This window comes from Squalius cephalus (genome assembly GCF_949319135.1).
Source record: "Squalius cephalus genome assembly, chromosome: 7".
NCBI classification, from domain to species: Eukaryota; Metazoa; Chordata; class Actinopteri; order Cypriniformes; family Leuciscidae; genus Squalius; species Squalius cephalus.
This window is the reverse complement of record NC_137128.1, coordinates 25,668,299-25,690,793: the sequence shown is the minus strand read 5'-3', so window position 1 is coordinate 25,690,793 and position 22,495 is coordinate 25,668,299. Positions and strand designations below refer to the sequence as shown.

General features: G+C 42.4%; 1 protein-coding gene across 1 annotated transcript in view; it reads right to left on the bottom strand.

Moving 5' to 3' along the window:
- Positions 1-12,972: 12,972 nt before the first annotated feature.
- Positions 12,973-22,495, bottom strand: part of chd7 (chromodomain helicase DNA binding protein 7) — a 66,394-nt gene continuing 56,871 nt past the window's right edge. Inside the window, exons 24-38 of the mRNA XM_079877607.1 lie at positions 21,622-21,711; positions 21,082-21,185; positions 19,685-19,814; positions 19,479-19,536; positions 19,309-19,369; positions 18,881-19,217; positions 18,582-18,790; positions 17,162-17,950; positions 16,553-16,710; positions 15,969-16,196; positions 15,413-15,817; positions 15,139-15,336; positions 14,890-15,030; positions 14,693-14,797; positions 12,973-14,154 (exon numbers count right to left, since the gene is read on the bottom strand). Coding sequence (XP_079733733.1) covers positions 13,102-14,154; positions 14,693-14,797; positions 14,890-15,030; positions 15,139-15,336; positions 15,413-15,817; positions 15,969-16,196; positions 16,553-16,710; positions 17,162-17,950; positions 18,582-18,790; positions 18,881-19,217; positions 19,309-19,369; positions 19,479-19,536; positions 19,685-19,814; positions 21,082-21,185; positions 21,622-21,711 — 4,066 coding nt within the window. The 3' untranslated portion in view covers positions 12,973-13,101. The remainder of the gene's footprint in view (positions 14,155-14,692; positions 14,798-14,889; positions 15,031-15,138; positions 15,337-15,412; positions 15,818-15,968; positions 16,197-16,552; positions 16,711-17,161; positions 17,951-18,581; positions 18,791-18,880; positions 19,218-19,308; positions 19,370-19,478; positions 19,537-19,684; positions 19,815-21,081; positions 21,186-21,621; positions 21,712-22,495) is intronic.

Here is a 22,495-nt window from a genome sequence, read left to right as displayed (position 1 = left end):
TCTAACTGACTTCACTTTTCTCCGTTGAATCCAATGGGGTCGCATGTGTCCATTTCTTTTACTGTCTATGGTCGGAAGAGTGCAGAGATGGCTCTACGTGAATGGTATTTACGACAGTAACATTAAATACAAGTACTCCACAGCGACTCTAGGGGTCGCTGTTTGAGAAAAACGGAAACTGCATAGTGTGCCTTTAAAGTTATAGACATTTTAAGAAATAAATCATTTACCTGTTGAGAGACAGTCTGTGTAGTAACTGTGGTTGTACAGCTAAGCTCCAGAAAATCAGTAATGAGGTGGCTTTGACAGTTACAGATTTGAAAAACAAAAAAGCGGAATAAAGAACCATTTCAGCATATAAAGGGTTCTTCAGGACGATACGGTACTAAATAGAACTGTTAGGCTACTACGTGTAAAGAACCATCTTTTTTTAGAGTGTCGGTTTGGGTTTTGCTCTGCACTATAACTATAGCTTTGCCCCCTACTTAATTTTAAAACTAAAATGAAGACAAAGATGAACAATCCAATGACATGGAAGTAGGCCACATATGCTTAACTAGATGCTGAATCTCTCAGTCATGCATGCCTGGCCAGCGGGGTGAGGTCGTTAGTTCAAAGGGGCGCATCTGTTCAAAAATCTGATGTGTCAGTGAAAAGCGTACGGCTCAGGGTGAAAGAGGGTGTGCTGGAAAAACAGACAGTGCTGATTACAAGCTATATAAAATAATGAAAATTATGAATATGACTGGCAGACAGTCTATTTTAAATATCAATATCTGGAATATTCCCACTCTGTGATAAATTTCCACCATACTAATGTAAACAAATTATACACTAGTCTAATTTGTATATTGTGTGGTGAACTATGTACAGTAGATAAAGTTTTCTAGGAATTCAGATGGCCCTAAAGGTTTTCAAATGACAACTTCTGTTTATTCATCTTATAGATAACAATGATAATTTGAAATTCAGAAAATATCAGTCAGAAATTTGTCCCACCAAAAATGTCAACAGACAACAGCAAATAACAACATTGGAAATTAGATCATTTGACACGATAGACCACAGAGAGAAAGGCACTGACATATCCCAAATTAAAAAAAAAAGATTTTACCGGATTTGAATATTGCATGTACAACATAATTGAAACATTCTTCAAAATATATTTGTTTGTGTTCCACATAAGACAGAAACTCAGACAGGTTTGAAGGACATGTGGGTGGTGAGTATAGGCTAAATAATGATAATATTTATTTAATTGCTTTAATGTACTAGACGTTAGTTACAACAATTACCAAACTCTTCATTTTACTTTTATCAGTCATTAATTTTTATTAAATTTACAAAACAACGAGGTCTATAACAAACACAGAAATGTCCTGTATAAAAGCTTGAGCATTTGGTCCATATATGCACTACATTTGATTTCCAGCAGAGGTCCCTCCAACAACGACTCTCAATCTGACCGACCACGTGCTTGCTGTGGCTTGACTGAATGGGCTGTTTCATCTGACTTCAAGTGTGTTTTCAGACATTTTTCTTGATCGTGGAAGAAAACCATCAGCCTGGCTTCATTCAGATATGCTAGCATGGAGAAATAACAAATATTAAAGAAAAGAGATAAACATACAAACATATTAAGTTGCAGCACAGGCCTAAATGTCTGATTTGGACACCTTTTTTTCTTGGTAGATGTGTGGTAGATCAGTTTTTGTAGTTGACTATATTAATGAATTCTCTTATAAGAAATAAGATTACAGAAACATTTTAGCCATTTACATTTCTATCAACATGTATCATACATCAAGCTTTTGCCATTGTAATTTCTGTGGTTTTTAAATGTCACTTCTCGTCTTCTTTTACATTGTGAGGCTTCACGGCTTGTCATTCCGAGCATGTTTATCTCAAACAGAGATGCATCCCTGTCAGATCCACACTTGATCTGCTGAGGAGCGCTGTGGCATTAGTGCAGAGCCGTGAACTTCTCTGTGTCCATGACGCATCCCCTCCTCCATTAGCCATCAGGACGTGGGGACTGGGATAGGGAGGGGGCCCGGTGTGGGGGGAGGAGCTCTTTTGTCCTGAGCGGCGTTGTGGCTAATCTAAAGACCTGTGATGGACGCCTCTCTGGCTGGACTCCACCCCTGAGAGGAGCAGGGGGGATGGGAGATCGCGTGAGAGGGCAAGGGGGGAGGGGTGGAAGGAGGAGGAGGAGAAGGCGAAGGCTGGAGGAGGGGGAAGGTCATTAGTCAGCATGGCGAAAAGGAGAACAGCAGGACACAGTGCCACACATTACAGCCCCACCACCTCCTGCATTGTCCTTCCTCACAGGCCAAATGACTGCTGGAGTTAAGTTTCTAATCTCTCTTGAGGGGGTTGGAGCGCCTCTTTTTTCATGGTAATCTAGAGTTTTGGGCAGGTAAAGTATGTAACACATGTAAATGAATGAATCCTTCACCAGAGGAGGAGATAGGAAGGTTTGTTTTAAGATTAGGATTGTGTCTGGCCAATTATATGTATTGGGACCCTTTGACCTGCGCTTCTATCTTTAGATATCTATAGGCCACCCCTGTGTGCGTGACTGAAAATGTAATATTTTTGCACCCAGCTCCATCAAAAGTGACCTTTACTGCTCAGCATGGCACCACAGCAACAGACACCTGCTGTTTCAGTCCTCGAAGACCATCAAACCACATGTCTCTCACAGCAGACACTCCTAGAACTTGCTTTTGTGATTTAAAAAGACATTTTGCTACCATGGTTGTTTTAGAAAATGCAGAGAGAAGATAAATGTAAACTTGTGGCATCTGCAGCAGTGCTGGCTAGTGATCGGATGTTGATTCTTAACCGTCTCAGAAGAGCGTCTATGTGCAGGCGGCCGGCAGCCAGAACTCAAGGCACAGACACGGTCCAGACTCGCGGCTGGGTTTGTGCGCCACGCTGATAAGAGATGCAGCTGGAGGGGAACCAGCCTCACTTGGTCAAAAGACAGCGGAAGAAGACGCCAGAACACAGATGAATGGGGTCAAATGAAAAGTAGTAGACAAAACAAAAAATCTAGGTGTAGTTTTTTGTTAAGAGTAACTTTACAATGTGTGTAGCGAGGTTCTCAACTGGTTTAACTTCAGGGACCATATTTTAGGTTGCGGACCCAAAAAAGTTTACTGTATGAAAATAAACCAAAAAGACCTTTAAATTGAATCATTGAAATGTATTAATATAAGGGCTGGGTAAAAATATCGATTTCTTGATTTTAATCGATTCTCATATTTATGTTTATATCAATTTTTAAATTCCAAGAATCAATCTTTTAGTCTATGCTGTATTTTAGTTGATGAATTAACATACATTGTAGCATGCCTCTCATCCAATAACTCACAATAAGATTTGTGCTTTGTTACTTTTGATATGAAACAAAGTCTCAGATTTCAAATTCTGTCCATATTATAACGATATTCAAACAACAAATACTGTTTTGGTGCTCCTTGTGGCGTGACAGATCGCTGTTGCCGCCCTCAGATCAAGCGAAGCAGCAGCACGAAGTGATCTATATATATATATATATATAAATATATATATATAAATAAGCTATATATATATATGCTCGATCAGTGTTTCAACAGCGGAAAGACGTCGATAGCTTGTAAACAATGTCACGTAACATTACATTTACCACAGAAAAGGCATTCAGTGACCAAATTAATAAGTACCTTAAGTTCATTTAAAGTATAGGCTACTTAAGTTAAGTTCAAGTATATTTTTAAGTATATATAGGCTACTTTATGAAGTAATATCAATGTTCTAGTACTTGCAAGTGTACTTTTTATACTACTTGGGACTAAATTGGCCCACTTTTATTGTGTAAAAGTATACTTATGAGTATTTGACTTTTTTAGTTTTATATTTTCCTTATAGTTTGAGTGTTTGGTTTGTAAACATTTCTTGAATTGCATGCTCTCAGCAGCTAATAAGCCTACTTCACCATACAAAACTCTAGCCTGGCTAACGTCACACCTCTTCTCATTGAGACGTGGTCTGGGAACCACATGTTCATTTTCTCGTATTTGAGGCGTGGTTTACGAATGCCCAGAGCCGTTTATTGGGCGCTACGAATGTCTATCAAATGCGCCTGTACGTAGCTCATAGCCAATCGTTTCAATTATACCAGATGACGTATGTAGAGCGACAGAAATTCGACGAGGAAGAAGACGAAATAAACTTGCGTTCTAAACTACTTAGAACACTATCTAAGGCTGCATCGAAAGATAACTTCACGTCTGCTGCCATGTTGGATCCATAGATATAAACAAACTGCTTCGGTGTGTCGCATAGACGTCGTCATCGTCTTGCTGCTCCCTCCCCATTCTGTGATTGGTTCCCTTCCTGTGATTGGGGAAAATCTGGTCCATGGTGTCCAGGCTGCCTAGCAGCGTGAATAAAATCGCGCTGCGCACAAGGCAGCATGGGGAAACCCAGGCTAACAAAACACATTGTTAGCACAAACCAAGTTTGTCTTCATTGCAAGTCAACCTGTATATAAAGGGAGTTTACCCAAAAAATAAAAAAATTAATAATAATTTGTTTACCCTCATGTCATTCTAAACCCATAAATTGTTTGTTCATCTTCGAAACACAAATTAAGATAGGCCTATTTTAATGAAACCTGAGAGATTTCTGTTCCTCCATTCATCCAAAACACTGGCACTTCAAAACATTCATAAAGAGACCGTAAAAGAAATTTGTTACACTTTACACATGACATGGTCTTAAATACATACCACTAACCATACACCAAACCCTAATCCTAAAGTAAGTATGTTGTAAATTAATATTACTCAGTACTAAAATGTATAATTACACTATAATAAGGACACCTTAAAATAAAGTGTAACCATGGTAATCCATATGGATCGAGAAGTTTAATCCAAGTCTTCTGAAGAGGCATGATCTTTTATATACAATTAAATTTAGACCTTTGATCTTTGACCCATTGATCAGCGAGCATAAAATATGGTAGGTACACAGAAGCTCACCCGAACTCAAACTTCATTGGTTCTCACGTGTCAAAACCAATGAGAACCAATGTGGTCTGAACCAACAGAAATCTCTCAGGTTTCATTAAAAATTGGTTCTTTTATGTTCCAAAGATGAACAAAAGTCATACAAGTTTGGCACAACATGGGAGTTTATTATTCTGATCCTCATTATTCTGATTATAGATTCATTTTATTATTAGCCTTTAGCATCGTTGCTGTCCGCAACCGTATCAGAACAGACAACCCACAAAAACCACTGACTTTTGGGGTCTTGTTTACTGGTCAGACACTTTCATCTAATAACAGGATGATCTAAGACTGAATCACACTGAGACTTGAGGATTTAACATAAATGTCTCTCAGAGACGAGAAACTGCCATGTGTTAAGTTATGCATTCCTCTCTTCCACCCCCATATCAGCAGAAGTTGGGCAAAACATTCTGCAGCAAATCTTCCTGGGCGAACAGGGCATAATGAGGTTGTTTGTGTAGCGCAGGAGCGTTTAATTTCACAGTGAAATACAGCCCGTCTCTGGGGCCTCACAGCTCACAGACACCGGCTTTGGGCAATATGGCTTCTGATGAGTCATACCTGTGCTGAATAATCAGTCTTCATCTCAGCTGTGTGACAAGCACAGACCAGCAAGCAAAATCAAGAGACCTCCAAGTATGTTTGTAGACATGAAGGTCATCTTCTGTTTTTACATATAAACTTAAAGGATTTTCACCCATAGTTTACCAAAAAATGAGACCTGTCATCATTTACTCACACTCATGTTGTTAAAATGATGTTAGACAGGATGTTCATACTGCTCATTTTCATACAATGAAAGTGAATGACATTATAGAAGCAGGCACACAAGAACCAATGAAATCTTTGACATTTTGACGTGATCCCATATTTGAATATACATGAACGTAGGCTAAATAAGATTAGAGAGCTGCAGAGGATTCTCAATGAATAACGACTTGAAATTTAGACACACAAAACCTACGGAAGACTTCAAATATAGTGTATAGTTCTATAACATGCACTTCTTTCATGGTTCTTTTCATTGGTCATTTTTGGAGCTTGACATTTAGTCACCATTAACTTTCAAAAGAGCAACATTCTGCTAAATTCTTTTTTTTGTTTTGTTTCTTGTAAAAAAAAAGAGAAGAAATTCAAACAGGTTTGGAGGATGAGTAAATGTCATATTCTTGGGAGGACTATTTATTTAAAATATATGTCTATTTTTATATCCCTCGCTGTTTTCCACAAGAAGCTGTCGGAAGTTCTAAGTTGACATCTGTTTGCACTACTGAGTGAGAGCGTGAAAAAGTGCGCGCGCGCAGTTTGAGAAACAGGCCTGGCGAGCAGTCGGCATGACACTTATCACCCAGCCTGCGATTGATGCTCTGCCTCTCGCCCTCAATGTCACGCACGACACATCCGTCTCCGAGGGAAACAGGAGGTGTGAGAGCGTGTGACAGTTTTAAATCCCCTCAGCCGGGGAGAAGGACATCGACGCTGCATCTGTTAGAGCTCGGCTGCGTCCCTCCCTCCCCCTACCTGTGTCACCGGCGCGGGATACTGTGATCAATCACGGCGAGGCACCAGGTCGTCAAGGCGACCGCAAAATCGCTCTTTATCGGAAAGCTGCAGAGACAGGCGGCCCGACCAACTCCAGCTGGAAATGACATGTTTATTGGCTCAGAATAAGAATCAGCTGGCCAGAGCCTGACATTTGAAGAAAACAGTAGTTTTAGGCTCATTGGCTGGATGGTTTAGATGGTTTAGATGGATAGATGCTATAGGCCTATAAACCCATGCTTTTTGTGACACACCTCCTGGAATCCTGTAAGAGGAAACTGTAGGTCATCGGGATCAGATTCCTGTGCATTACTAAAACCCTGTAGGCTCTCGCTGAATATTAAATCAGTTCAGCGGCTGAACAGACATGAACGTCATACAAAAGTATGAACAGATACAGGATCGCTGGCACTAGATAAAAGTGCGCTGAGCCCCAGACTTGCAGACCTGTCACAATAGCTAATGAGCTGCTCTCGTTAAGGGAGCGTCCTCCAATTAGCTGATTATGTAATAGTAATTTTGATTAGTCGCACCTCAATGCCTCCGGTCATTTCTTCTGAGAGAACGGACCCGGAACGGACTTGCGTCCATGAATCAATCCTGAAACAATAGGCTACTGTCAAAAATGTAATCAATCTTATGAACTTAAAAAAGATGAACCGAAATCGCCCCCTATACCCTCAAATAGGGCGCTATTTGTAGTGGTGTCTGAAACCATAGTTCACGATTTTGAGTGCACTTATTCAATCCCACATTGCAGTGCAGTAACGAGTGTAGGCCTACAGCCGATGCTCACTCAACGGCTGTCCGAATTCACTCACTCCTTTTCATTCACTCCTTTAAGTGAACAGTAGGCTATCAGTGGACTAACGTAGGGAATAGTGAATGAGGGTTTATGGGGCGATTTCGGATTCAGCCAAGGCCATCGCAAAACGGAAGTTCCGTCCCGTTCACTGTCGCTAGAGGCTTGTGGGCGTTCCTGCTGTCGTTCTGATGTTATTGGTAGAAGGCACATCGGGCCATAATTATCTTTAGAAAGTGCAGTCCCAAATGAGGACTGCTCACTGCATTATATAATTAACAACACAAACTATAAACTTATGAATCAAACTCACTAAGCGTATATGTTTACACGACAACGATGTACTAAAAATAGAAGTTTTTCCTTCGCGTTTTACAGTTGTCAAAATGATCCCCATTTTCACAGATCCGCGAAAGGTCATTTTTGAAGGTCATTTTTTAAACAAAAATACCTTATGTAACGTTAGCTGCACTCGTGTTCTGTCTTCCGATTTGTATTTCCACAGCATCTTGAATTTCCATCATATCCTACGGATTTATGAATGAACCGCTTATTTTAAAATCTTCTCGGTCTACTGACAGTTATGACATCTGCTTAAAAAATTACAATGCTCATGATAACTTACAATAAGTAAATCCGCTTCACCAGCTAATTACACTTAGACAGCAACCCAGCAAACACATTTACGTTGTGGCACGTTGCATTTCTGCTATGGCAACGTCGCTGTGCTCGCAACATTGTAACAACGTAGAATTGTAAGACGCCACAGGGCTGTAGCAACGTTGTTGCGCGACGAAGTTCTGACAATATTTTTATATGCTGCTATATCCCCCATTTAACATTTTGTTAGATAATTATATATTTTTTATCGTTTATTGTTTATCTATATTATTATTTAATGGGGCTATCAACACTGCAAGTGTACACTTTGAAGAGTAAAAATGACAGGTTTCGTTAATTCAACTTTATTAAAACTGCATATGGTAATCAAATTGCACTTCCAAAAATACATTTGTGAAAAAAGAAAAAAAAGAAATAAACGAATATACAAATTTATTTTACGTGTAATAAATAAAACATAAAAAGCAAAAGCAGATCAGAACATTTAATGAACAAAACCGGGTCTGTATGGCAGACAGTAGCCGGCAGCCGGACGATAGAGGAGCAAAGAAACGAATGAGACTAAATAGCGGAAAAATCAAATGAAAAACTAAACATCGCAAGCGAGGCTACATTAATCACATTAGAAATTAAAGTTGTAGGTTGTGTTTGATAGCTGAGGTAGGCTAAATTAAACGCAATACTCACGCATCCTTGCTCGATGAAGAACGAGACAACACAATGAGCCCAACAGGTGGTTGGGATTTAAAATGCTTGTTTTCCCGCTTCAGGGCAGTGAAGAGTACATGTCGTCCAGTGGTTGTCCAGACACCCTCGGCACAACCTTAAGCAATGGCCCTGAACGGTAGTTCAATGTCAACATTGTGACAACGTTGTAACAACCTTCACCACACAACGTAGTTATAGCAACCTTTTGGCCATGTTGTTAAAACGTTGTTAGAAGGTTGGGTACGTTGTGCCAACGTTCTGTGTTTGCTGGGAATGCCATAGAAATATACAGAGCGACCGCAAAAATGCAAGTTCAAGGACAAAATACAAAAGATGGCTGCGCACTTGTTTCTCTGGCCCATATGGTCTAAAAAGCATAGACAATATATAAACTGGACACAGCGACCCCATTGGATTCAACGGAGACAAGTGAAGTCAATTAGAAGCTCTCACTTCCTGATGGCTGAGCGTACTGCGCAGACTCAAACTGAGCTTGACGACGTGGATGTGACATGAGCAACCTGTCTGTCTTCTAGTAGCTGTGCCAAGAGAAATCTGAATCATTCCCTTCCGAAACTTGCAGAGACAGAGAGTGTGAGTAGGAGGTGTCCATGAGCTAGGAGCAGGAGAAACTTCTGCTAAGTATTCTGATTAATTCTTTTGTCATTCTGCCTCCACGTCCCCCCGATTGCCCGCGAGCTTCTCCTCCTGTCCATACGGTAATTTCTCTACTGTGCGACAGAGAGTCGCGTGGTTATGACGCAATCGTTAGCCTATTTTTACAAAAATTGCTTCTACGGGGCCATAACGTAAGATACAAGGTAATGGAGCCTTTTATACATTTTCGTGTTTCTTTAGAAATAAATAATGGACAAATGGAGTCTTTAAACACCTCAGATGTAAAGTTATTCGCTGTCAAAGTGACACTAAAATGAATGGGAGTCAATGGAATGCTAACAGCAGGTGGGGGCCAGCTAATCAATGGGGGCGCCCGGGGAAGCTTCATAGACATAAACGGTCTAAAGTAATGTGCTTTTGGATGACGTCAACGTTTTCACATTCACCATGTGTAGTAGACAATAATGGTATTGTTTTCAAATACTTGCACTTTGAAACCCGTTTTCAAAAGTTTACGTTTTCATACCCCCAAAACGCAGTTGTCGTAAATGAACGGGCCAAAACGCATAAAAAGTTTTCCATTTTTAGTTAAAAACGGTGTTGTGTAAACGGCCCCCTTAAGACTGCCTACTACTTCTTTTTCATGCATAATTTTATTCTAATTATGTATATGGTTACAGTCAAATGAAATCATATAAAACAGTGAAATCGTCCTGGAACTCGGTCTTGACTTGATATGGTGACGTGGGAGCTCCACTGACGGTCTTCACTCCTGGTGGTTGCGAAATTCGCTGCTCATTTGTATAAAGTTGAACTTTTCTGAATTTTTGACGGGCGACTCACGTCGCTTGACGCCCACATTCTGTCGCCAATAGTCACTGTTGCTTATGTCACCAGCCCTCCATTGAAAATTAATGGAATCATGGCTGTGTCGCTGGCAGTGTGAACACGGCCAATCACTTTTCTTTGTTTACTTGTAAAGTAGGTGGACAAGCCTTGGGGAAAAAAAGACAATAAATGTAAAAATAGTTTTTGCTCTATAAAGTTACATTTGAGCAGAGGGAAAAATAAATACATAAATAATATGTGTGTATTATATATATTTGTATATGTGTGTGTGTATATGTATGTGTATATACATATATATATATATATATACAGCTCAGAAGTTGAGAAAGACAATTTATGTGTTGTCAGATTTTATTTGTTGTTGATCTGTAATTTAGACAAACAGATAAAGCAGAGTTTGGTCTTTCCCCATTCAAGTAGTTAGGTGCTGTTCATGGCCAGAAATAATAAACATGTTTTACAAATATAACCACTGAGTGAACTGACTTTAAGGGACTTTGGAAATGTATAGTAAACATGGTTTAGTTTTTTTTAAAGCACTGATTCAAATAGTGATAAAAAAAAAAATTGTAATTAAAGGAGTAGTTGACTCATTGAATATCATTGAAAATTGTTAAACCAATACATATGGGTGATTTTCTGATACCACCTCATGAAGAGTTTTTTCTTATGGTGGTTCAGTGCCAAAAGTCCTCTTTTACAGTCTACAACCGCAGCAGCCAAGCATTCAGTTTGACCTTCCCGATAAAGGGCCTCTCCCAAGGGAAAGCTGCCAGCTCTAATCCCAGCGCCCAGCATTAGTGAACTGTGCTGTGTTGCCATGTTTGACACTCAGTGGCCAACCACAACCTGCCTCCTCGCCAATGACAGACTTCACACCCAGCAGTCAGTGGTTTGTGAAGGAGGCACGATGCCGGCGGTGACGAGCCCTCAGCGAGCGACTGCGCCATGTGTCAAGATGGCACATAATGACTAGGAACCACAGAAGATCTTCAATGCCACAAAACCGCCCTGACGACACAAGAACTCGCTCTTCATTAAAAACTGGAAGCAAAGAATCTATTCAACAAACGCAAGAGCAGTCCACTGTTATTCGCCTATAAAGGACCAGGGAAAACATTGCCCACATCCAAAAACTCAATTAACGTACATTAACACCTCAGGACTTCAATGGCAACAATAAAAGGCATCATTGACAACTCTGTGTACAAGCACCTCCTGTCCAAATCTCAAACTCTAACTCCCGCCAAGAGCTGCATGCTGGGTGCACACGAGACCTATGGATTTCACGAGCCACTTCATTGGAAAGTGCAATTATGAAAGATGTCTGTCGAGAGATGGGGGAAAAAGCCTTGTTCCAGGCGTTAGGCTCATAATGGCTGGCTACTGGAGCGGACAGAGAGCCCCTGCCATGTCCTCCCGTCCTGTCGGAGCGCATTATGTCAACCGCTCCACAGGACTGATGGTGTTTATGATGGCTAGAGTAAACAGGCCTGTCGGAACCTCTTTCCCCGGCAACCAGGTCATGCAGCGCTACTGTATGAGGCATCTAGTGCAGAATCATTCAAGTTCAGTTTTGAAATTCTGTTGTTTAAAAATGTAACAAATTTAAAATGTGCTGTCTGTAACAAGTACTTTGCACCTAAATTCAACATTGCTATAGCATTAAACATTTGGTGCTAATGATTAAAAACCTTTACAATTAATTCAAATAAATCTAATTTAACAGATCAAACACATGTGAATGTAAAGGAAATTAACAATTTATTCTGTTAGATTATATATAAAAGGTTAGTTGTCAACAGAGGATGCAGTTTGACATCCCCACAGAGCTACACAAACAGCGTTTTGGTTTCCTAGGCGAATATTGAGAGTCACTTTTATTAAAAGCATCATTACTACAGTTGGCAGCAATTTACAGTTCATCATACATGATGGTTTCAAAAAAAAAAGAAAAAGAAAAAAAAAACTCACAAAAGAAAAAAAAACATGTACAACATTTATGTCTGTAAACTTCAAGGCTAGTTAGAATTGAGGTAATGCTGTTCAGCTTTGTGGCTAAAGTAACAAAAGTCCATTCAAATAGATAAAGGTACCTGATTTTATTCTTACACCAGTGCATTAACATGGATACAATGAGACAATTTGACTGCAGTAATTTATTTCATGTCACTTTTTCACACTTTCCGGTGTTTAGTCAAAAGAGTAAAATCGAACATTCAAAAGCTGCCTTCGTTATTGCTGTCTCCACAGGTAGAGAGGTCTCCTCACCTGTTTGGATTGTCAGTGTGAGAGACTGGGAACAGTCCAAGTGTAGGCTATGATATGTGAGAACTTCGCCCGCTCCTCTCAGCAGAACAGTACAACGAAAACCACGCTTCTTCCTCAGCAGCGGAGAGTGTCTTAATGCCGTTAAACTGTACACCACTGAACATTACGAGATGCTACTCATTGTTACAATATCAACAGTAGAGTAAGAGAGAAAAAAGACAAAACAAAATAATATTAAAATAAAGAGAGAGCAGCATAGCACTATCGGAACGATTAATTCCTATAATATTTCAGGAAATTTCCATCTCATCTAGAAGGCACCCACACAGTGCCAAAGACTTCAAAAAAACAAAACAACCAAAAACACAAAAAGAAAAATACATGGGGGGGGGACACCCTTTTGACATCCGCACAAATCTATGTCTGTTCGCATCATCCCTGGCTACGCTAATGGTTACAGAGACAGCTCATTTGCTTTACTCTTAACGTTACCTGTCAACAACAACCAAACAACCAAAGTGTTTTGGATATTGAGTTGGCATGTAAACACCTGGACTAACCATCCTGTCAGAGTTCAGTGTGTCTCCTCAGCCCTGGGGAAATGTTAGAAGGCCTGATTCCGTTTCAGTCACTTTTGTCATCCTCATCAGCAGGTTCGTCATCGTCCTCATCATCATCATCATCATCGTCATCATCATCATCATCATCATCCATTCCACCCTCCATGGAGTCCATTTCCTCTACTGGCCCTGCCAGGTCATCATCTAGTACTGATGAATCAGCAGTCTTGTTCTGGCTCTCCTCTGAGTCACTGTCTTCAAGTGTGTTGTCAGCAGTTTCAACATCAGCCGCAGAGGCATTCTGGTCCTGATTTGTGCTGGGCCCTTTGGCGGACTCCTTGTCCTCACCGGCAGCCCCCAAAGCCCCAGACACAGCACTCTGGAGGTCAGCTAGGGAAGCTTGGGGGAACCCTGGGAGGCCCAGGCCGCCAAGGCTGGCGGGTAAAAACATGGATGGGTAGAAGAGGCCTGGGGCCATGGTAGACAGCAAGAAAGGGTTGAAGGCCAGCGGACTAGTAGACATGCCGGCAGCAGCGGCCGCAGCAGCAGCAGCATTCAGCGCGGCAGCATCACCGGTAGCCTCGGCAGACTCCGTTTCAGTCTGTTTCTCTGCTTTTTCCTTCTCATCTCCTTCCTCCTTGGTCTCCTCATCCGTCTTCAGGTTGGGATTCTCCTCAGATTCGGCCTGTTCTGTACCAGACGCACCGTTGGTTGCAGTCGCAGCTGCAGCCAGACTTCCTCCGAACAGACCCCCTAGACTGAACATGTTGGGGAGGCCGCCCATGCCAGGAAGCATGAGAGGAAGCATGGCCGCAGCGTGCTTGCCATCCGCCCCCCCTCCGAGAGCAGCGGGAAAGCCCATGAGGCCAGCTGCCAGCTGGAGGCTCTGGAGGTTCTGCAGGCCCTGCAGACTGGTCAGGTCCATACTGCCAAACAGTCCATTCATCAGCAAAGGATTAACACCGGATGTGGAAGCTGCTGCTGCGGCCGCTGCCTGCGCTGCTGCCGTCGCCTTGGCGATTTCAGATTTGGGACGTCTGCCTCTGCGGCGCACGCCTTCCTCTCTGACCACCGGCCCAGTCAGGAGTCGGTCAAACATGGACTCTGGGAGAAAGCCCTGGGAACAAAAATTTTTTATATTATATAAATTAAGGTATAACTTCCCATTAAACAGTTTGAGGTCATTAAGATTGTTTTACACATAAAAAAAAAACAGCAAAATTGTGAAATGTTATTATTTAAAATAACTTTTCTATATTAATACATTTTAAAAGGTAATTTATTTTTAGCAGCCATTACTCCAGTCTTCAGTGTCACGTGATTCTTCAGAAATAACTAACCATCAGAAATCATTCTAATATGCTGATTTGGTTCAAGAAACATTTGTATATTTAATCAAAAAAAAATATATAAATATATAAATATACACACACACATATACATACATACCACACACACACACACACACAGTTGTGCTGCTTAATATTTGAGAAAATGAATTTTTTTTTTTTCAGGATTCTTTGATGAATATAAAGTTTGAAAAAACAGTGTTTATATGAAATGGATGTGTTTTGTAACATGTCTTTGTCACTTTTATTCAATTTGATGCATTCTTGCTGAATAAAAGTATCAATTTAGATTAAATCAAGACTCACCGATTGCTTCACAATATCTGTCCAGTCTGGGGCGATGGCAAATTCTGGATTTTCAATCAGCCAGCGAGGTAAATCCTTCATTGGAGGGGCCATGGCTCCTCCCATCTGTAGTCATAAAAGTTATAAATGTTGCAGCAAGTGTAAAGTACATTTTGGGATAAAACAAAATGGATCCATTTCTAAAAATGAATTCTTGCCTTTCTTCCATTCCTAATGTTAACAACAGGGACTCTCTCTTCTCCGGTCAGCGTGTTTATGTCAATCTTGTTGGGATTGCGGCATCTGTGTCTTTTCTGTTTGGGCTTCGCGAACTGGGAGAGGAGGTGGTCCTCATTCTTCTGAAAGATAAAAACAAGAGAACTCTAAGATAAACTGCATACCGCACAGGACATTCCTACATCAGCCAACAGAAAAAAAATTTGACGGCCACAAAGAATTGCACTCACTGGTACGTATCCAGGCACATCCATAGTGTAGGTGGGATGCTGTCTCAGCCATTCCCGTAGGTCCTTAGTGCTGGGACCATCTTCTCCTTGAAGATGGCTTCCCTCTTCTAGGCCTTCACCAGGGGCTTTCTGTGCAGGAGATGACATGGGTCTGTGTGCCCGCCCATCTACAAAAGCTTTGGTCCCATCGGAATTTTCCTGTAGAAAAAAAATTAGTCAATGTGCTACATGAAAACGGCATGACACCCACATCACATCCTGACAGGATACGTACCACATTGAGAGGTCCTCTCTTGTTCCCCATAAAGAGCAGTTCCAACCCCTCCACATTTTTCCTGCGACCTCTTTTTCTCCGGTTGGGGAGTTCAGTGTCATGTAGAGAGCCGTTGGCCCTTGGTCTGGAGGAAGCGCCTGCTTGCAGCAGCTCCATCTGTGCTTTCAGGGCTGCGGAGGAGGCCATGGCTCCAGGGAAGGCAGAGGAGGAGGAAGAGGACGACACGCCGTGCAGGGCTTTGGTCAGGTCTATGGCCTGTGTCTGGCCTTCTGTGGCATGGGACTCTCGTAGCTGTGCTACCATCTCCATCAGGTTCCTGCGCTTGGCAGCACGCTCTGCCTCAATCTCCACCTTCCTCCTCCTGCGTCTGCGTTGTCGAGGTACTGACAAGCTTAAAGTTTCATCCTGGACAAGAACATTGACAGGGTGTTTAATCAACATAGCTCTTAAAATCTATTGTATAATAATAAATGATGTTTAAACAAAAGACAAAAAGTGCATTGGCACCCACAGTGAGTTTCAGTGCACAGTAGGGCGGGTTATAGGTGGGACTTGCCTTGTTGACCTGTGGTGACATGGTGAGGTCCTCACTGCCACTATAGCTGGTCTGACCCACCATTGAGAGATCACCAAGACTCCGCCTCTGCAGGGGGCTGTCCGTTGTCATGGAGCTGTAGCCAGGCAACAGGCCTGGGAAGTCAAAGAACTGCCTCCTGTTGAAAGGCCACTTGCCCTTCATGACCGCTTCACAGATGTTGTCCATACGATTGATCATTACCCTGTCCTGAAGTACAAACACAGAAGATCAGCACAAGTGTGCGCGTGTATGCATGCATAATAAACTAGAGGATACATAAAGGGCATCTCATTTTCTCCATTTCAGCTCTGGTTTCATGTCCCAAGGATCTTATAATGCTCTATTAAAGGATAAAGCTCTGAAACTTTTAGTACAGTCTTTTCACTAAGCATCACATCGTAGTTTTCCTCACAGCTTTGGGCTTGGCTTCATTTACCTTCAAATCGCTTTTGTGGCAAACAATATTACAACATGCTAGAAGGGAAAACTAGATGCATATAAAAAAAATGAATTGACAAAAAAGGAAGGAAAAGATTAGAAGAGGGAAAAATGGTTTGACTAACCTTGGGCCAGAAAGAGAATAGTGAGCGTTCACTGAACATCTGAGAGGCTGGCGGCTCGACGTCATCAACACTAAAGCAGTCCCTGGTCTCATCGCGGGCAGTGCTCAAGGAGGCGTTACTCTCCTCGTCAAAATTCTTACTCTCAGAGGCGGCTCCAACTGCAAATCATAATGATCTTTCAATACAAACAAGACTGCAACAAATTTTAAAATCAAAATCTATGCTCAATGATAAATGAAAATTGATCAGTGTAAAAACTGCTTGAGCAGCCAAATAGTCTTTGTTCAATCAATAGAATACAGCGTTTTACAACAATTACAAGTTTTACAGTTCTGTTTGGTATCAGTAGAGGCACAGAAATTACATACTTGAGCTTCAAATTCCCAATAAAATAGGTATTCCTCAAAGTAAAATTACAGATGATTGAGAGAAATTAGCATAATCCTAGATTTAATAGTAATTTAAATTGAGAAAATGTAAGCTTGTCCTAAAACTGGTGTCATTTGTTTTTGGAGCATACAAAAATGTTTTGGCCATGTTTCTCAGATAGAGATGTAACAAACGTAGTTTTAATAGAAAATGAAACCTTAAATAATGCCTAATATTCACCTTCAGCTTGTGAAGATTTTTCTGATTTGTCATCCTCATCCATTTTTTCTTCCTCATCTTCTTCAGAGATTTTGTCAATAGGTACTTTAGTCTCAGTGTTCGAGGGAGGCTCACTCTCATCCTGAGCAATTTTATCTTCAGGGGTAGGGAGTGTATCCGTGGACTCCTGATCTACGGGCTTCACCTCAGCCATACCATCCACAGGACAATCCAGCTCTACCTTGGTCTTAACCTCCATTGCATCTTTCTCCTCCACCTCCATCTCCTCCTCCTTGGGCTCGTGCTTAAGACTCAAATCATTTGCTTCCTCTTCTTCCTTCACTTCCTTTTTAGGAGACAGGGCTTCAGATTTCTCTCCTTTGACCTCCTCTATGTTACTGTTCTCCACTTTGGGCACCATCATATCACCATGCTCTTCTTTCACTTCTTCATCTTTGAGCAGGGTCAGAGGGGTGAGGGGATCAGACATGATGGGCATTTCAGCACCCTTGCCCTGTGTGAACTTTCTATGGGCCTCCAAGAAGCTCAGCTCAGGGTCGTTGAGGATGTGGTAGTCAGTGCGGCTGACACCATGCTTTGCGGCACCCTGAAGGAGGTCTCGATCATGGCGCCCGGGCTCCCACCAGGCAGGGAGGTCGGGGCTGGGTTGGCACAGACTCAATCTCTCCTCCAGCAGAGGGTGCGGCAACACCTGCTCCCTGATACGCCGCAGCAGCTCGATACGATAGAGCGTCCGTGAAGCCCGCTCCTCTGTGATGGGGTCAATGATGAGGGTGGGGTCCGGCAGTTCTGCAAGCAGAAAGATGATGTTCAGTTGAATAATCAAAAATGTGAAAATTCAAATCAAAGCAACATTAAAATGTAAACAATATTTTCATGGCAGACAACCAATATGGTGATTCTTTAAACATACTATTTAGAATTAATGGATTAAAAAAAGAAACAAGAATCATTAAATTCTACAAATCAATCTAGGAATCACAATGTTATAATGTCCAGTATGAAAATGTCCAGTATGTTTTTTTGTTTTTTTTAAATATTAACTGAGTACTGGATGATGGAAAAGGTAATCTAAATGTAAAAATAGGGGAAATGAATGAATATTGAAGGACAGCAATAAAATTAAAACAAATCTTTTTTTATCAGCTATCAATATGGTTCCGATATATTGTGCATGTTTCTTCTGGTAGCATGTTTCTTCAAGGGATGAAGATGCATAAATAGAGGGAAATAGAGCTACTAAAAAGGTAGAGGAAGCAGACTAGGTTAGGGGGCACAATGAAGAAAATAATTTTTGGGACTATACAACCAAAACAAAAAGCAGGAAATCACAAAAAGAAAATAATAAAAATCTTTGAACACTTTTATTGCTTTTAGCAATAGCACAAATTCACACTCTCAAAATACAGGAATAGTTTACCTGTCTCTGATTTGATCTGCATCCGGCACACACGCTTGCACATGGCCACAAAAGAGTAGTAATATTTTTCCAGGCTCTCATCAGTCTTCTTGTCCAGACGAGCAAAAGCACGGAATTGGGACCAGTCAAAGCACTGTCTGTGCACGTCATAAACCACACCGAATGTGGACACCACCCGGTAGAAATCAGCCTCTTCACGCCTTGTCCATCTGGAAAACAGATGTTGATAAATGGAAATGAGGTGATGCATGACTAAAGAACAACTTTTTTTCAAAATGGAAGATCTAGAAGTAACTCACCTCTGCCGTCGCTCTTTGAAATAAGCTGCTCCATCAGCCAGCAGGGCGGCGCTATCAGGGATGTAAGGTGATCCCTTAGCCATGAAGGGCCCTCCTTCAGCCATGAAAGCCACTGCTCCCTCTGGAGCATAAGCTCCTCCCTCTGTTACCATGGCGAGGATGTCATCACGCGGGCGGCGCCGGCGCCGGTCAGGTTTGGTCATGGCTTCCTGCCTTAGTTGCTCGCGCTTGTGAGTGCGCTGATAGGCCGTGATGAGACGGCGCAATCGGGCGGTAAGGGCCGAGGCTGGAGGCCAGTACAGATTGCCTGCCTTCCCATTCTCACCAGGCTTAGGACCTGAGGGTGGACAAACAGACACCGATAGTGAGCACAGAGAAGTAAAAATCAAGTATGATGGGTAACACCTGTTCACTATGGAAATAAATACCTTCTCCAGCCTCACCATCCATCCCTTCATCTTTATCATCCAGTGGAGAGTTTGTAAAATCCTGTGGATATGGCAAAGAAAAGTTATGTAATGCAATCTAATAATACTGATTTTAGATAAAAGTATAATAATAGTATAATAGTCAAGACTAAAATACTTCAAAAACTCACATCCAGATCATCTTTGAAAGGCATCCGGAGTGGCTTGTACTCTGGGTCTTCATCCTCTCTATTGTGAAAAAGAGTGGGAGAGAAAACAAAGAAAATCAGCAAAAAAGAAAAGCAGGGTGATAGATAAAGAAAGAGGAAGAGAGCCAGAGAAAGAAAGAGCAGGAGGAGTCCCTCTTGCTGGGGCTGTGATTTTGGGCCAAACTTACCCCTCGACACCATCTGCCATCATGTCCGCTCCCCTCTGCTCGGCAGCGATGGCCTTGGCATCAGGCATGCCCACCCTCTCCAGGAAACACAGGGTGGGGTCAGCACGCATTGAGTTATACTTCTCATAGCCTAGCGGAAGAAAAGAGAGCAGCGGCGAACATAAAAAAACTGCATAATTACAGGGTAAGCTGAGGGCTGGGGAACTATTATTTCCCCTGGTGATGTGAAGGCAAAAAAAAAAAAAAAAAAATTACTGGTGTCAAATGTAGTTTGAAAACAATAATAATAATTTTTTTTTAACATTTCTGTTTAAACATAGAAGGTGCCATAAAAATAACTAGTAAATAACCTTATAATCTACCAGAAGATTGAATCAAACCAAAAAAAGAAAGAAAAAAAAGATAGAAACAAAAGGAAAGCCAGAGGAAAATGCCCGTTGAAACTGTCCAAGCAGAACAGATTTGAGCCTGCGGATCCCTACAGTGCACAACAGGGGAGGCGATTGGCAGGCTGGACCCACTTCAGCTGAGCCGCTGATCAGACGGGGCTCAAGCACCCCCTCCCCCGCTAGAACATCACATTTCAATTAGGATTTATGCGGTGACACATTGTTCCTAACTGCCGCCGCGCCCCGAGCCAAACTGTAATCATGAGGGGGTTTATAGGCCATCACTCTTTCCTCTGCAGTCCAGGCCTGCCACCTCTCCTCTCCCCGTTTCCTCCCCAGACCTCCCTACTGAATTGGGATTATGATTAAGAACAGGCAGCCTGTGTTATATACACGCTCCTGTGTGTGCGTATGGAGGCCAGCTGAGTTAACGAGGTAGCGCAGCGCACCAGGGGAGACTGGAGAGACAGCTCTCTGTACACACATTCAGGAAAAAGACCAATCTGAGAGAAGCTTAAAAACCCCTCACATCAAGATAAATATCGGCGGTGAGAGCAGAAGACACTATTAAATAAAGTGACTATTACTACACTTTATACAATTAAAAGTCAGCAGTTGAGAAACTCCTTTCCATCTCTCTTTTTAAATACTGCTTTTGGCCCCTTTTCCCTTAAAAGATAAATTGTGACAGCTCCGTAGCTTCACAAAAGAAAACAATCATGTCCCAAACAGGGAATTTAGCAGGCTCTCCCAGAACACTTAACACTGTGGGTCAATGTTAATAAAATGCGCTGAGAGGTGCCTGTTGCCTCTGATAGATTAGATCTCAGCTCTTTCCCCCATCCATTTTCCCAGCCACCCTCAATCTAGTGCGGGATCGGCCATTCGGAAAATATCACCAATCAATCTCTAGGCAATATTACAATAGGTCAACATTAGCAATTATTGTCGCCTGTCACCACAAAAGCACCAGTCGGAAAGCAGCAGCCGTGAGGAGGCGGAGCTTACCATGCTTATAGACACCGATGAGGAGGGACTTGTCAGCATCGAGATCCCACCAATCCGTGGGGACGTCAGCATGGAAGGGTTGTGGGATCCAGATATCCAACTCACTATAAATGAAAGACAAACAAACACAGGAAAGAGTGATTAAAACCAGGAGATGGCCGCAGTGGCATATAATCTAATGAGAGTGGCATTAATGTCTATCTGCAGACATCTGGTAGGAAACGCAAGCATTAGCAAGCCACATCTCATTTAGGCCCATTTCTCATCTTGTTTATTTAGGGCCAACCTGATTACGGCCGGAGATCTGAGCTGCTCGCTTATCTCACCCTGTGCACTTGCGAGCCCCTCGCAATCATTAGAGCTTCAGTCGAGTCCTTGAGATCATCAACATGGCGAGCACGTTTGCACATTATAAATGCATGCACATCTGGGTGGGGGTGTTGTCAGAAAGGGGGAAGAGGAGGAGGAGAAAGTGATGGAGGGAGAGGAAAGATAACAGCAGGCAGGATTCAGTGGAAGGGAATGGAGAGAGATGCCAACCTTGAATCCGTTCCCTCCAGGATTCGGTCTGCCTGGTCTCCGATGACTTCTTGTCGCAGATAGTACAGCATGCGGACCCGCAGCAGCACTCTGTCAGAGATAGAGCGAGCAAGAGAGAGGATAAAAAGGGAAGGAGAGAAAAAAACAAAAACAAAAAAAACAGATGAGTTAGGGGTTAATGGAGTGCCACACAGATTGAAAGGAAGGAAAAAGGGACAAAGGAAGGAGAGAAGGCAGAAAACAAAAGAGCGAGTAAGTTTGGCCAGCTCCGAGCTGTGCCAGCAGCAGTAGCAGCGGCAGCAGCAGCTCTTTGGCATGTGCCACGGCTCATCCATCATGCTGCCAGGGCTGATTAGCCACGCTGTGCGGCAGCCTCCGCGCCTGACAGATGGCTGCACATAATCACCTCTGTGTGTGCCGCCTTTCACCCGCTTCCAACAGGTCTGCCTGGCACCTGGCCTGGCACCGCGCCGCTGCGCTTGGGGAGCCGCCCGTACCCACCCTCTCCCCCCTCCCCCACGCATATGCACTCCAGCACCTTCATCCTCTCGTTTTAATTTCCTTCCTAATGCTGTTAGGGAAGTTGGGGAGGTGCTAACGGGACGCCTCCAAAGTAAAGAGGCAGAAGTTTGCAGTGTGGCAAGCAGATGGTTGGCGGTCTAAGCACCTCGCATTTATCGTCTCGTAACGTTTCCTCAGCTGTTGCTCTGTTCCTCTTCTCTGGATGCACATCAGAGCCAACAGTGTAAACCTTTTTTCCCTTCTCTCTCTTCTCTGTCACTGCCTAGCGTTAGGCAGGACACAACAATGCTGGCCTGGCAACAGAAATTATTTATCAAATGAAACCAGAGAGGCCTCAAAAAACAAAAGACAC